Source organism: Phialemonium atrogriseum (assembly GCF_030411735.1).
Source record: "Phialemonium atrogriseum strain 8032-3 unplaced genomic scaffold QBC33scaffold_5, whole genome shotgun sequence".
Taxonomy (NCBI): domain Eukaryota; kingdom Fungi; phylum Ascomycota; class Sordariomycetes; order Cephalothecales; family Cephalothecaceae; genus Phialemonium; species Phialemonium atrogriseum.
The window spans coordinates 1267988-1283762 of NW_026848142.1; the positions used below are offsets into that span (position 1 = coordinate 1267988).

General features: G+C 57.0%; 5 protein-coding genes across 5 annotated transcripts; 2 read left to right on the forward strand and 3 right to left on the reverse strand.

Moving 5' to 3' along the window:
• Positions 1-340: 340 nt before the first annotated feature.
• On the reverse strand, positions 341-4128 carry QBC33DRAFT_556641 (calcium-transporting ATPase 2; the record flags this gene model as incomplete). Its single annotated transcript, XM_060429738.1, has 3 exons — positions 341-863; positions 961-4028; positions 4087-4128. 3 exons carry the CDS (start codon positions 4126-4128, stop codon positions 341-343), a joined length of 3633 nt encoding a protein of 1210 aa, XP_060286433.1.
• Positions 4129-5343: 1215 nt separating this feature from the next.
• On the reverse strand, positions 5344-8201 carry QBC33DRAFT_576627 (mitochondrial cytochrome-like protein b2; the record flags this gene model as incomplete). Its single annotated transcript, XM_060430924.1, has 4 exons — positions 5344-5486; positions 5544-6744; positions 6825-6987; positions 8143-8201. The coding sequence occupies 4 exons, from the start codon at positions 8199-8201 to the stop codon at positions 5344-5346; spliced, it is 1566 nt and encodes a 521-aa protein (XP_060286434.1).
• A 930-nt stretch (positions 8202-9131) lies between these two features.
• On the reverse strand, positions 9132-9800 carry QBC33DRAFT_512872 (uncharacterized protein; the record flags this gene model as incomplete). The annotated part of the gene is made up of 1 exon (XM_060425938.1): positions 9132-9800. One exon carries the CDS (start codon positions 9798-9800, stop codon positions 9132-9134), a length of 669 nt encoding a protein of 222 aa, XP_060286435.1.
• Positions 9801-10762: 962 nt separating this feature from the next.
• Positions 10763-12703, forward strand: QBC33DRAFT_487297 (kinase-like domain-containing protein; the record flags this gene model as incomplete). Its single annotated transcript, XM_060425425.1, has 1 exon — positions 10763-12703. One exon carries the CDS (start codon positions 10763-10765, stop codon positions 12701-12703), a length of 1941 nt encoding a protein of 646 aa, XP_060286436.1.
• Positions 12704-12857: 154 nt separating this feature from the next.
• Positions 12858-15661, forward strand: QBC33DRAFT_446387 (uncharacterized protein; the record flags this gene model as incomplete). The annotated part of the gene is made up of 3 exons (XM_060424372.1): positions 12858-13338; positions 13406-14056; positions 14127-15661. 3 exons carry the CDS (start codon positions 12858-12860, stop codon positions 15659-15661), a joined length of 2667 nt encoding a protein of 888 aa, XP_060286437.1.
• Positions 15662-15775: the final 114 nt, after the last annotated feature.

Genomic DNA, 15775 nt, shown 5'->3' on the forward strand with positions numbered 1-15775 from the left:
TATCTGAGTATCATGGATGAACTACATGCTGCCACCTGACTCCCAGGGGTTGTCAATTAAATTACAAGTGCCCTCCAATGTGTAATCTTCCCCCCCCCTTCAGTCTCGGCATTTGGTAGTTTTGACAGTGGACATGATATCCGTACAAAGTAGGTACTCTATTGAGGCGAATCCGTCTTCTATTGAACTCCGACAACGCCAACGACACGACCAAGTGTCAAAAAAAGAGCCGGGTTTTCTTCTCACCAATTGGAAGCCCTCTATTTTCTGGTACACAGAATCAGAATCTTGTTAGACAGAACACAAATGAAATCAGAACACCTCGCCCCACCAGTCCCTACTACCTATTGTTACCGCCCGCCGCAGGCTTACTGCTCCCCCCCAGCAGCACCTCGGTAGCCGACGCGCTCGCAACATTATACGCGCCCAACGCCTTCCCCGCGACCTTATCCTTCTGGTCGCGGATGTACTCCCTGATGCCGCGGTGGTCGCTGATGTGCGTGGCGGCGCGGCGCCCGCGCACCATGGACAGGGTACGCAGCGGCGCCTTGTCGCGGCGGTCCTCGCGGACGCGCTCGTCGATGGTCTCGGGCGCCCACCGCTTGCGCACCAGCCACGGCATGCACGCCGCGATCCAGCGGTCGGGGAACAGGCGGATGAGCGCGCCGAGGGGGAGCGAGATGGCACCCAGGCCGATGGAGAGGCCCCACTCCTTGCCGTTCAGGCGGGTGATCTTGAAGGCTTGCCCGCCCACGAAGATGATTAGGACTTGGCCGCCGATCATGACTAGGTTGATCAGGATGAAGAGCCGGTTGCGCGTGATGCCCTCGAAGATGTTGAGCTTGTTGTCAAGGCGGCGGTTGCTGGTGACAGGGGGGTTTGTTTAGTTTACGGTTCATATGTATTGCTCCCCCCCAAAAAGGAAGAGGGGGGTGGATGTTTGGATCGAAGAAAACTCACTTCAGCTCGTTGAATATTTGTAGCCAGACAAAGGTATTGAAAACCAACGTCTTCAGCCTCTTGGTTTCAAGCTCGCTGTCGTCGTAGCCGAGCAGAGAGTGTCCGCCGAAGTTAAGCACAAACGTGATGACCAGCTGGCAGATAGCCTGGCCGACGATCATCTTCATCATCGTGAGGTTGATCAGCGGCGCCGACTTCCTGTCAGGCTTGCGGTCTAGCACGGAGGGGCCGGGCGGGTCCGTGGCGAGGGCGAGGGCCGCAAAGGTGTCCATGATGAGGTTGATCCACAGCAGCTGCACGGCGTTGAGCACCGACTCCTCTGTCGAGCTTGCCACAGCAGAAACAAAGGTGAGAATGACGGCTGTCAGATTAACCGTGAGTTGGAACTGGAGGAACTTCTTCACGCTGTCGTTCACAGCGCGGCCCCAGGCGATGCCCTTGACAATGGACGCGAAGTTGTCGTCAAGCAAAATGATGCTAGCAGCCTCCTTTGCAACCTCGGTGCCGGCGATGCCCATGGCGAAGCCAATGTCGGCCATCTTCAGCGCCGGCGCGTCGTTGGTGCCGTCGCCCGTGACCGCGACCGTCTCGCCCAGCTCCTTGAGGATGCGGACCAGGAGCTGCTTGTCGTTGGGGCTGGACCGGGCGAGCACCTGCAGCCTCGGCACGAGCTGCTTGAGCTCCTCGTCGCTCTTGCGACGGAAGACGGGGCCCTCCATGGCGATGCCGCCCTCCGCGGGGGTGTATATGCCGCACTCCTTGGCGATTGCCCGCCCCGTCACGATGTTGTCGCCCGTGACCATGCGCACGAACACGCCGGCCCGCTGGCAGTCGACGATCGCATCCTTGACAGTCGGCCTTAGCGGGTCCTTGATGCCGAAGATGGCGACCAGAGTCATGTCCTTGTGAACTTTGTCGAACTCGGCAGCGGTGAGCTCTGTCTGGCCGGCGAGTTCAGGAGGCGGCCAAGAATCAAAGTCGCGGTACGACGAGCCGATGGTTCGGAGGGTCTGCCCGGCATACGAAGTAATAATCCGGGAGAACGTGTCGCCATCGTCTTCGGTCAACTCGGTGGTAGAAAGATCGTCGGCGCCGGGGTCCGCGACCACTTTGGTGCACTTGGCTAGCAGAATTTCAGAGGCGCCTTTGACATATGCGCGGAACTTCCCGTCTGGCAACTGGACGATTGTTGCCATGGATTTGACCGCCGAGTCGAAGGGGACGACCTGGACAATGTTGGCGTTTGTGCGCTCCTCCTGGACGGGCGGGGCACCCAGGCGATCCCGGCAGAAGGCCAGAAGGGCCACCTCGGTCTTGGAGCCGATGAAGGTCTGCTCTCCATCCACATCGCCTTCGAAGGCCGTCGAGTTGACGGCATTGGACTGGATGATCAGCTGCTTTACTGCCTTGCCTATGCCTTTGACAAAATCGCCGACGGAGACATTGGGAATAGAATCCGCCACCGCGTCGTTGGTATTGTCGGAGTCGGAGTTGGCATCATCCTCGTCGATGGGAGGGTCGGTGCCTCCGAAGCTGCTGCTCTTGCCCAGTGTAGCTGCCACCACGGTCATCTTGTTCTGGGTCAGCGTGCCGGTCTTGTCGGAGCAGACCGTCGTAGCGTTGCCCATCGTTTCGCATGCGCGCAGGACCCGGACAAGGTTGTTGTCTTTCATCATCCTCGTCGTGGCGAAGGCGAGGGCCAAGGTAACGGCGAGTGGGAGGCCTTCCGGGACTGCGACGACGACCACCGTGACCGAGGTGGTAAAGAGTCTCATGAAAGTGTTGCCTTTCTCCGCCGGAGAGTCGCGGCTGTGGGGCAACCCGACCAGGAACTTGATGAACAGGACGATGAAGAGGAGGAGGGCGGCGCCACCTCCAATCTTGGCGATCCAGTCCGCAAGGAGGTTGAGTTTCCTCTGCAGAGGTGTAGCTTCCTGGTCGGTGTGCATGGACATGGTGATGCGTCCATAGCTGGAGTTGACGCCCACTGAAGTCACCATGAAGGTTCCTGTTCCCTCGTTGATCTTGCTGCCCGAGATAATGAAGGGGTCGAGCTTCTCGACATTTCCAGGAGGGCCATTTCCCTTGCTTGCTTCTTCCAGCGCAGCAAAAACATCGTCAGCAGGGACTTTCTTGAGGAGGTCGGATTCGCCCGTCGCCGAGGACTCGTCGCAGGTGACTCCGTGGCCCGTGATGAAGATGCCGTCGACAGGGACGAGATCGCCGGTATCAAGATGCATGACGTCCCCGACCATGACATCGAAAATGGAGATCTCGACGGTTTTCCCGGAGCGGATGACCTTGACAATGCGGTCGTCGTGCTTCTCGTTCAGCTTCTTGAACTGCCTCTCCATCTGCCAGTCGTTGAGGGTCCCGACCACGACGACGATGACGATGGCGACCATGATGGCGACGCCCTCGACCCATTCCACCTTCGCCTCGCCCGGTTCGTGGTGAACGCCAAAGGTCTCGTATAGGCCCAGTGCGAGCGAGACGACGGCAGCAACGGTAAGCAAGATGAGGATCTTGTCGTTGTACGTGATCCACGCAAGCTCAAGCAGGGTCTTGCTCTTCTTCTCGGGCAGGCGATTCGTGCCGAAGACCCTCGTGCGGTCGATAAAGTTCCGCCGATTTTCGCGCGGCGGCAGCTGCGGCGCGGTCGGGGCGTCTCCCTTGGGAACGGGCTCGATGTCGCCGCTGGCGCCGTACTTGGGCGCCCCCTTGGCAGCGACGTCTTCGAAGGCGACGTTGCCGTCCAGGGTGGTCTCGTCTACGCTCAGGCCTGCGTTTCGGTCGGTGCGCAAGCCCTTCTCCATCCCCGCGAGGCCGCCGAGGGCGAAGAAGGCGTCGTGGCTCTTGGGATTCAGGAGCTTGGATAGCTGGCCCGGCGAGTAGGCGAATTTGTTGTCCTTGACGACGAACATGTCCTCGGTGCCGGGATCGGGCGTCAGGGCATCCTCGAGGTCGAGGTGGAATGCGCCGTCATCGCGCCGTTCACGGCCATTGCCGGACGTTCCCACCCCCTTCGACGACGAGGGCCCGGAGCCGGAGGGTGGTGGTTCATTGGACTGCGTTGTGTTAGTCAGCTCCAGCTGGCGGCGCAATGTGTTTGTTTACCTCGTTTACCTCGTCGTCCCTATCTGGGGTTGATGGACCAGGGTCGGCCATTGTTGGCCGATTGTCGGGAAATACGTGCTCCAAAGAAAGGAGGGAGCTGAAGGAATGTCTATCTGACCCTGTTCTGTCTTGCTTGGATCATCAACAAGGCTGGTGTTGATGGGAAAGCTGCAAGACGGACGGTGTGGTATGGATCTGAAATCAGGCCGCAGGCTGGGCCGAGAGTCTGTCCAGCTTCGCCCCGGCAAAAGAGAGAAAACGAATGTCACGAAAATCAAGTCGTACAAAGTGGCAAGGAACCGCGGCGGAAGGGAACCTTACCCAATAGCCCACGGTTTCGGAAAGGCAAAAGCGTGATGAAATGCCCGCTGTGAGAGGCCTCCACGCCGAGACGCCAAGATGCCAAGGCCCGATATGGTTTAATTACTGGAAGTTAAGAATTGACAACATGCCACTGGCACTGGGAAGTGACGATGGAGACGGGCTTCGTTACAAGGCACCGCAGCACTCCAGCAAGGCACACCGTCCCAGAGTAGGGCAAAGCAGGGTAGGTAGGTTGAAAGTGCGAAAAACTAGGTAGGTTGGGTTCAATTCAATTCTCCAAGTTTAAAGATCGATGCACGTTCCATGTTAAGTTCCACGGCAAGCATGGCTCGGTGGGTAGCACCCAAAGATCGGCATCTCCCATACCAGTACCTGGGTACTTTGAACCTTCTAGCTTCGGTTGTTTGGGTGCGTGTCCCGGTGCAAGACAGCTGCTCCGAGGCAGCACCAAAATTGAGACCACAGACATTCCACCCATGGAAACACATCTGTTTCTCCGCGTATACGTACTGCTCGGTAAACTGGACTAGTCAATAAGCATCAGATGTTCCCATCCTGCTGTGCCTTGGACGATTTGCTGGCAGACTCCAGGCCAACCAGCTGTCAGCCTTACGTTGGCCATGTGTTTGTGGGTGTATACGTCACTGATAAGCTTTGGCCCCCAGATGCAGGCACAAGCCCACATTTACACCGCCCCGAGAGGGGACGAATTGGGTTGGGCTTTGGAAGGTCTAGCCCCGCACGTGCCCCGACCAAACAGCAAGTGTCGAAAATCGCGGAGATCGCTCAGGACCGGATAAACAGATGACGAGCCGATGACGACGGGATTGGACTGGACTTTGGTAGGAATTACTGTCTACCTGTGTACGTCGTGGAAAACGACAACGATGGTGTTATGGAGTAGGCATGTATGCTGTTTGTTGTAGGTATGCTCCTAACAATTTACAGACGGCTTTGCGCAAACTGTTTCTCAGGGCGCCACATGTCGTTCAAAAGCCGGCTTGCGTTGACCATTTCAGGTCGTGCTTGGTCGAGCGACGTGATACCAACAAGCCTCATCGCGGTTGCTAGCTCTTCGGCGAGAACTGCGAGGTAGGTTAGTATCTGCCAATCCCCGTGACAATTTCTTGAACTGAACTTACTGTCGATGCACCTCTCAACCCCCGCCGCTCCATACGCCGCCATCGCGTAGAAGAATGGCCGTCCTACGCCGACAGACTTAGCTCCCAAGCAGATGGCCTTGAGGATGTCAGCTCCGTCGCGAAGGCCGCCATCCACGTAGACCTCAAGCTTCTCAAGCACCTCCGGGCAGTACGTCCTGATCTCCAACAGAGTCGTGAGCGAGCTGGGAGCCGTGTGCAGCTGCCTCCCCCCGTGGTTGCTGAGGAGGATGGCCTGGCAGCCATATTCGACCGCTAGCTTCGCATCCTCGGCGCACTGGATCCCCTTCAGCACGATCGGCCCCTGCCACGCCTCCCGGATCCACTTCAGGTCGTCCCACGTTGTGCGCGCGCTCACCCGCCCCGCCACCACCCTGCCGCCGGCCCCGGGCGTGTAGGGGTTCTCCCCCTCGGAGGCCTGCGGCACGCTCTCCACGCTCACCCCGAGCGACAGCGCCTCCTCAGCCTGCAGCCGCCTGTCGGCGGTCCTCTTGCCGAGCACCGGCAGGTCAACGGTGATCCACAGGCCCTTGTAGCCGGCCCGCTTGGCCGTCTCGATGATCGCGAGCGCCTTAGCCCGGTCGTCGGGCAGGTACAGCTGGAAGAACAGCCTCGACGGGCTTACCCCGCCGAGCCGCCGCGACTCCTCCTCAAACGCCTGCATGATCTGCCCGGTCGCCCGCGTCGACGCCGTGCTGATGACGGCGTGGGCGCCGCGCCGGGCGACCGCGCGCACCAGCTCCGGCTCGGCTTCGGCGTGCGCCACGCCGAGGGTTCCCATTGCCGAGGCGTAGAAGGGGTGCGGGGTTGGGTGGCCTAGGATCGAGGACTGCGCGTCGACAACCTCGACGTTGCGAAGCACCCGCGGCCGGAAGGTGACGCGCGACCAGTCGTCCAGGTTGCCGCGCAGCGAGAGGCCCGAGTTGGCCGAGCTGGACACGTAGATCCAGGACTTGCGGTTTAGCACCACCTTGGCTGCCTCTTCGAAGTCCGACGCCCGTACGCAGAGGGCCAGATCGGGGACTTTCCCCGCTGCCGGCGAGGATGATGGTGCCGGGGCGGGTGGCGTGGGTTTCCGGAGACCTTTCGCTGTGGCCGGGTCCAGGTTGCCGAGGTAGCTCCCTTGTGGCAGGTCATCGACGTAGTCCGGAGGGTGCAGCTTGTTGAACTCGGAGGTCGCGTCCTAGATGGTTCATGGGCTCTTGTCAGTTTTGACTGCCGGTCGTTCTGCCTGCCCGAGTCAATGGGATGAGATGTGCATACAGCGCCGCCTTGTTTGAGTAGAACGGCCTCGCCGCCTGGGTGCTGCTGGAGGAAGGACGTGATATCGTACACCCTCAAATCTATCACTATCCAGCAGGACTGCTTGGAGTTGTGCTTTGAAACCTCAGCACCGTCCATCATGCTGATATCGATAGCGACCAGCCTTCCCAAGAGAAATCGTGATATTGCCCTGCCTAAACGAGTTCAGAGGAAAGTGCATGAGCTTGAGAGGCCGAATCGGAGGGGATGTAAAGGTTAGGTAGGTAATTGGAGAATTATTGCCGGGATACACTAACCCGAGCTTTTGGTCCTGGGACTCTCCACTTTCCCCTCTTTGACCCCCGGACACGGCGAGGATCACCAACCGAACGCCGTTCTCCATCATCGGCAAATTATAAATGCAGCTAGTCCCATTGGGCAGCGGCATAGGTGTAATTACCTTAACTGCATTACTGCGTAGCACAGAGTAACACTACGAATATCAAGCGTAATAGAGATGCAAAAAGAAAGGAAAGGTAACCCCTAGGTCCTTGTTTAACTGTTGCCTAGGTAGTTAACTAAGCCCGCACAAGCGCTCCTGCCTTGAAGCTGCACAGGACCTCGAAGACGGCTTTGGAGGTTCCTTACAGTTGTCTAGGCTCTGCTGAGCCAGTTCGACTGTTTGTATAACTTTATGTGTCTCTGTCTCTGTCCCAGCTCAACTATGCAGGGCAGGATATGATGTGTTGTTGATGCTTCCTCATCGAACACATAAAGATCACCAGTGATAGTGGCACTCCGGAGTTTTCCTAGACGCTCTTCAGGTGCTGAGATTGTCACCACCAGCCCAGATCATATTTATCTGACCAGCTCATAGGTCAGTTCGACTTGACCGGTGTCCATCCCTGCGGAATAGCGCAATGGAAGCCACGTAGATTCCATCCTCAAGCAACAAGCCTTCGCGATTCCCAAGTCCCGAGGCATTTTTGTCAGGTTGCTGTGGTATGTCCTCCAGGAGGCAAATCTTTCTGTCATGTTGCTCCCCAACTACCAGATTAAGATTCAGCCCTTTCTCTCTGTCCAGATAGCCTTTTCTAGTCGGTGACCCTACGCAGCCCAACAACAAGTGATACGGCTACCCGACCTGCTTCGCGGCATGGGATGCCAACATCCAGGGGGCTAGCCTGAAGACGGGCGACCAGTTCGTGGTTACGCCCAACGCCAGCTTCGCCGACTCCAACTGCGTTGGCAAGGCAACTCCGCCACGGCTCTCGTTCCCAGCACATAGCGCGCCCATCTCCAACATCTTCGACAAGGAGGGCACCAACATGTACGTGACGATTCACGGGTCGTGGGACCGGCAGCCGGCGATCGGCTACAAGGTGATCGAGATCCCATTCAAGATGAACGAGAACGGCACGTTCGAGCCCGTCGCGGCACCCGACTCCAAGACCAGCTGGAAGGACATCATGTTCTCCCCCAACCCCAGCAGCTGCCAGTCCCAGAGCTTGACCCGCAGCTCGTCCCCGCGCCTCACCGCCCTGGCCTGGAACACCGACTACACCAACCTGTTTGTTTCGAGCGACAACGACGCTGAGGGCGAGGTCTAAGTGTTGACCAAGAAATAAATGTGTTGAATAGCGGAAATACGGACTGACTAGTCTGCCAGGCAGAAAGCAGATTGAAGAGCTTCGTGGATTCCATTCGCTTGTGGATATTTTACGCAGTTACAAACCCCTTATTAACAGCCCATGCAAGCCGTGATAGAACTTCCCTCTATGCGGCCATCACCCGGGGTTTGGAAGCTCGCTTTAATTATGACGCGGTAGAGCAACAACCGGGTTCCTTAAGACATAGCCCAATTTGCCCCAATTGACCAGTAATTAAAAGGGGCGGGGGGGTTATTGTGCTGGAGAGCACCGAACTTAAGGATCGGTTACCCAAAGCTGAGGTCCCTTGCGAGGACAAGTAATGGTCCCTGGTCGACTTTGGAGTCGCGTTCGGATGCACCTGTTCGTCAAAGAAGTCCTTTATGCCCAGAGAGGAATTTTGCATGGGGTTCTCCTGTGGCCACTGTCTGGAGACAGACATGGAGGTTATCATTGTGCCGAGACGTTTGGCGAGTACAGGAAGGAACAATTGATTCCTATGGACTATCATCCAATTTGTTCAGCCCTTGGAGTCATTCCTCCTTCGGTCTTCCTTTCTCCCCATCGATTTCAGTGTTGTCGCTCAAGTCGAGTATGCCACCCAAAGATCGTTTGTTGTTACAAGGTAATAATAAAACAAGCAAGCCAAATTCAGCATACAGCCATCCGCCCCCCCTTTTCAACGCCGCGACCCCCTCCTCCCCACCTCATCCCTCGGCCCATTGACCACCCGATTGAACAGCAACCCCCCGAGCGTGGACTCGACCTTGCGCATCTTGCTGTGCCGCGACGGATCCCCGCCGTCGCCGATCATGAACGCGTCCACGGCCGCGGCCCCCAGCGCCGCCGTCGCCACCCGCGCGCCCTTGCCGCCCGCCCACGACCCGGGCCGCCCGCGCAGGCGCCGTGCCTCCACCGCCGCCGTGCCCAGGCCCGCCAGCGCGGCGTCGCGCCACCGGGACCGCGACCGCGCCCGCGTCGTCGCCGTGCTGCTGCTGTGGTGCCGCCGGCGGGGTGCGGGGGACGGACTGGCGTCAGAGTGGTAGTAGTGCGAGTGTGAGGACGTTCGCCCCCGCGGCGGGTGGCGGTCGTCGGTGGAGCGGGCGCGGGCGCGGGGCCTGGTTGGGCGGGAGCGGGAACGGGAGCGGGAGCGGTCCAGGCCGAGACCTCGCTCCAGGCGGTGGGCGAGGGATCCTAGCTTCGAGCGGGAGCGGGCACGGAGGCTTCGCTCGCGGGGCTTGTAGTATTCATCGTCCGTGTAGTCGGAGTAGTCGGAGTAGTCGGAGTAGTCCGAGTCGTCGGCATAGTTGACAGCCGCCTGTCTGCCGCGCCTTCGATCGCTTGGCATGGTTGACAAATCGACTTGGTCAGGGGAACGGAAAGTTAAAATCTTTGGCGGAGGTGATTGAATTAGGGTTTAGCTAGTCAAGGCAACTAAAAGTTAAAGTTTTGCGATCTGGCTGTTGTGCTTCTGGGGAGAGTTGGGTATTAACCATACGAGCAATAGTACACCTGCCTGGTAATTAATTATGGTGTGTGACAGTTAATGCCAGGATCCTGTTTATCGGTTCGTCCTGTCAAGGATGCGTAAAAATTGCGTCACAGGTCGCCACTCCCAGCTATGACATCTCCAGTGTTCCCTCATTGGTTCTTCATTCTACACCTCTGAGCTGCAGCTGCTGCAAGCTTACTCTGTCGTGCTATGATTTCTGGCTGATGGAATGATCAAGTTACCAAGTACAGTACTTTGATAGTCAAGCCCCTGAACCACCCAAACCTGTCGCAAAGTACAAAATGGGCAGCAGACGTACCACATCTGAGACACGCGCGCGAATCTGCAGGCCCGACCCGGACTGCGGGCTCGAGGTGCTCGATCCGCTGACGCAGCATGCGGTTTTCTGATCTCTGTTGCAGCACTGGGTTCTGCATCCAATTTCATAACCATGACCATGTCTATGGCCAGTAATGATATTGATTCGAGCTTGTTGGTTCGACGGAAACGAGGCGGCAGCTGCTGCGGCTGCTGATGGGCTGCAACACACCCAGCCACACTTCCCCTCCTCATTCTAATTACATCTCAACCATCCCATTCCCCCCCCCGCCCCTGTCACCTTGACAGCCGTGCCATCATCACACCATCAGCGACCGCGTATCACGGACACCGTCCCAGTTAATTGCCATCTTATCTCTTCAACCAAGCCTGGTGAGGCCGCAGCCGGCGAGATCTCCGCTATGGGAATGGTAGGAGCAAGCGAAGGCGAGGATGATGCGTCCTCGGTGGGATCATGGTCAGAGGACAGTCGTGCTCAGATGCCCGGCTTCTGGGACGACACAGCTTCGGTGGTGTCCTGGTCATCGTTTGGGGATGGCGCAGCTCCGGTTTCTGCCATCGATGGCGACGGACAGTCGACCTCCAAGGGCCTGCCGGTCCATCCGCCGCTAGATGATCTCTTGATACCTCCTGACGAACACATTCGTATCCTCCTCCGTTCGCTCAGCAACAGCTTTCCCGCCAGTCTCGAAAACAACGAATGCCGATGGCTCGCCCTCCAAACTTCGGCGTCGGCGTCGGCGTCGGATCAGCCCCAGCACAAAGTCATCGCTGTGAGACAATCAGAGAAGGACGTCCGGTTCTCGATGAGGCTTCCTCTCGTGACAAATGAATCAGGCATCACCTCCGCGTTATGGCTGGAGCTATACTACGACCCTGGCGGAGATAACTTGATTCTGCTCAACCGATCCGAGTTTCCAATAGTCTTGGAAAGGACATCGCACATCTCTGGCATTCCCCGTAATCAACAGTACCAGATCAATCCCTGGCATACCAAGAGCCTGGAGTTATCCACTTGGAAGGTGTCCGTGAGGAACATAGACACATTTGAGCTTCGAATGATTGAGAGAGAACATGTCAAGAAGGTCGAAACTGGGCCGTTCCCGCCTGCTAGATTGTGGAACTCAAAGTCGCCGTCGATTGAAGGCAATCCTGTACTGGAACTCGGTCTTGGGGAGACAGCTCTCATACCCAGCGGCGGCGAGAGCGGATCATACAGTCTCACGAACCACGGTATCCAACAGTCCAATGCTCTCTCGAGTGTCTACAAGGCGACTAGCTCGCTCTACTCCACCGCCCATCCAATTCTCGTCAAGGTCCAAAAGACTCGTCTCAAAACTGGAACTGGCAACGGTCCTTCCCTAGATATTCAGCAGGAGCGCAATGTCATCCGACAGGTCGGTATGTGGTTCCGCGAGCTTACATCCTTGGGAGCCCTGGAGCACACCAACATCATAAGTCTACTTGGCAGCGACAGTCGTTATCTGAGCCTCTACATGGAACACATTCAGGCCGCCGACCTCTCGCACAGAGGGACATGGCGTGACAACCAGTCCGGCAGCTTCCTTGGAAGCCGCACCGATGCAGTCGGCATCTTGCGAGACATATCCAGCGCCCTCTTGTATTTGCTCGGGAGGAATCTGGTGCACAATGACGTAAAACCATCAAACATCCTATACTCCCGCGAGAGAGGCGCTGTTCTCTGCGGCTTTGCCTTGTCGGACTCGGTCAGTCAATTAACCACTGGTGGAACCCCTTACTACATCCCGCCAGAGTTCATAGGGAGGAAACTACGTGGTCCAGCTGGTGACATGTGGGCTCTTGGGGTGACACTACTTTACCTTCTTGGTAAACTTCCCCTTCCCGACACACGTGGGAAGGACACGAATCAAATGCGCCTCTACTGGATGATTGCGGATGTGAACAAAGCATCAGCGCGCTCGGGCTTCAATGCTGGCTCTTTGTCAGCTCTTGACCAGATGAGGATGTGGCTCTCGGAGGTGGATAAGGCAAGGGCAAAGTTGGACAAGGGCGACATTCTCAACTCGGTGGTCTCGGACATGCTGAACCCGAATCCCAACAGCCGATTGACAGTGGCAAAACTCCACGAGCGACTTCTCGATATACCGACGGGGCCGTGGGTCGAGAGTCCTTCGCCATCTGGGACGGGCGAAGTTGATCCCCGAGAAGCCAGACCTGGTCCCCCGGTAACTCATGAGGAACTATCAAATATCGTTGAAATTCTCTCAGACCAGATCCAGGGCGTCCTTCTCCAAATCCTAGGGTCGGATGTTCTGGTTCAGCTCTCGGATGCACTCCCGCATCTGCTCGAGGAACTCGGAGTCCATGTCGGCAGCGACACCCAGCTTCCGGCTGCTCGGCTGCGACTAATGTGTATCTTGCACGAAGTCGGCAAGTAAGTACAGTATCTAACATTGAGAAAACAAATGGACTTTTGAGTCAATACGCTACTTACAGACGCTTTCTAGGCACATACCTGCAAACTCCATGGTCACAACCGACGGTGATCTGCTAGTCTACGACAACGGACCCATCTGGAACAGCTTCCGGGACATGTTACTAGACATTCCTAGGTTCCGTCTCCCATTCGGAGACGGCGGAACACTGGACAACAAGACTCTAGCCAAGCTACTGGGCGGACAGTCTTGGGCGATGCACTGGTTTGTTTCCTCCATTCGGAGAGAAATTGGCCTTGATATCGCCGGAGAGCGGGATGCACGACGTTTGATCCGGTCGAAAGTCCTCGCGAGGCTCAGAGCCGTTCCCGGAGAGGATGGACTTGGCCTCCTGAAGACCTACGACACCACTTTCAGCGTCAACTGTGATCTTGTGTCCTTCTTTGAGAGAAAACAATATGATGGTCCGCCAGAGGATATGCTTTCAAGGGTTATCACGCTGTCAGGCAACGGGAATGCCGTGCAGGCGATGACCACTCTGGAGTATATTCAACAGGTGTGGCCCAGGCACGGCCCGCAATTGATATCAAGCCTCGAGCAGATGTTGTCGTCCAACCAGGCCAAAGGGAAGACAAGTGGTGAGTGCTGTCTGGCTCTTGTTATTAGGAGAGCTCGGCCTCTGAATATTGAGACCTTGACATGTAGATGCGTCGCTTGGGTCGAACTCGATATCCGCCTCTATGGACGGTCACTCGTTGAGTGTAAGGGTAATCGGCACGGCATATTTCGTCGCCGAGGTAGGAGAGGCGCTCGGATGGCTCTCAGCGTCCCTTCAAATGTCAGACGGGGACATAGGACCGAGGGACATCGCCAAAGCAGAGGTCTACTTACGGCCGGGTGACCCTCTGGAGCAAATTACCATGTTCCGGATCGACATCCATATCACAGAGCTAGGCCAGGATGACGCGAACCTCCCGACAACGAGCAACTGCTGGCGCGATCTTTTCCGAAATCCAGTCGTAATCTCGGGCTATCCAATACGCCGAAGAAAACAGCCCGGGACTGGCCTCGAGACCTCGTTTGACATCATGGCCTCGCTGGTCAGGGCACGCGGACTTGTCAACTTCCGAGACAGAACATTCCTGAAGGGATTCTCTTCCATGCTCGTGGCGTCAAAGGCGGAAGGAGGTATTGTGTTTTGGCATTTGTTCTTCAACGAGGACAAGAGCCATGTCACTTACACAGACAAGCGATTGGAGAAGCTCCTCATGGATCCTCCGGCCGGACTCGATCTTGACGGGCTGGAAAGTATGCGACACGTAGTTGGCTGGTGCACCAATGTCAAAAACTATGTTGGTAAGTGGACCACGCAGGGGCTCAAGCCGTCTCGATAATAGTAAGCACCTGCTAATTGTCACCTGTGCAGGAGCCCCCGACGCGGAGTACAGCATAAGGTGGTCTGGGCTGCCGAAACCGAATCAGAAGTGCGCTTTCGACAAGGTCTCAATCTCGGCCGGCAAATTTATCAGCGCGGGCATCTCGTGCTCAATTGGCTTGAAGGACAGGCCAATCCATGTCAATCTGGACGACTACATTGGGATGCTCTTAACCATCTCCACCCGATACTTCGTCTTGTACGACGTGGGAGACAGGAGAGCATGGCTCGTCGATGGTGCAAGCACCTTGCTGCACCTGCTCCGGGCCTCCATCAAGCACTACCAGGACGATCCCCGGCTCAGGCTCATATTCTGCTTCGACTCGGACGACTTCGTCGAGGCAGACGAGCCATATACCGGCGGCGATGCAGCGTTCAAGGCGCTGTCCAACGTGCATAATCAGGACCTCCCTCTCTACCAGAAGTCGCACGAGATATGGGACGAAGAGACCAGAAGAACTCGAGAGCGAATTGAGCATGTCTCGAAGAGAAAGTCGACCTACCTTCGCGTCCGGGACCGGGTCGCGCAGATCTGTACCGTGCTGGAACAGATCATTGCCCACCAGGACGATGACATGAACGGAGTGGGCTTCCGTCTCAAGTACACGCCAAGGCTGCAGCTGGAGGGGTTCGACTTTATGGGCGTCGCCACCAACCAAGGCACCTTGTGGCCCAAGGTTGCGACGTTGCATGCGACGGGGGCAGGCTGGGTGGACTTTACGAGAGCCCTCCACGCCGTCACCTTGTTTGGAAATGGGTTTGGCCATCTCTTCCAGCCGACAGAGGCTCAAGAGTCCTGTCACTCTTGTGGCTGGAACACCAACTTACCCGTGGGCGAGGACTTCCTAGCCGTCTGTGCGACGGAGCTGGAGGAGATCATTAAGATGTCTGGCGAGAAGACGTGCGTGCCATGGCGGTTGGTCGACGACATCCACTGGCATGTTCCCGACAAGCTCCACGAACCCTGCAGATGTGGCGCTCGGCGAAGTCACGATCGGGTTCAGGTGCTGATCCCGACATCATTTCCCAGGCTATGGGGTAGAGGTTTCGCTAGTCCTTCGGCACTGGCCCCAGGTAGCGCCGTGGTCTTCGGCCACAGTTGGATATTGCCACTGCGCTGGAAGGCCAGGATCAACCGTGAAGAGCCGGACAATGTGGTGCCGGACGAAGAGCACTCGCTCCTGGAGCAGCGGAGAGTTGTGGAGCCTTCAACGACAGGACGACAACCTGCTCGCACCGTAGATCAAACGCAGCTCCCTGTGGGAACTCTCTACACACAGGAGAACCAGCCGTTTGCTACTCAATCTACTCCGTGGCGAGCTATTGAAAGCCTAGAAAACCCAGACACGGACATGGAAGATTTGCAGGTTGCCGATTTGAGAACCTTGGACGGGTTGGATGCTGAGCGGGAGAATGACCGATCTGCGCTGTCGTCGAGCGACGACATCTTCCATGAGAAGATTCGACGTAAGAGAGGACATGGTCAACTGAGGATGAATTCCATGGACACGGCCTCGGGCCAGTAAGCTGTGTTTAATTAGAGGCTGTGGCAGAAATAGCAAAAGCAATAGCGATAGTTACAGTTATCAATAAATGTTGAAAACGACGACGGTGGCATTAATGCAGAGGTACCCACATAT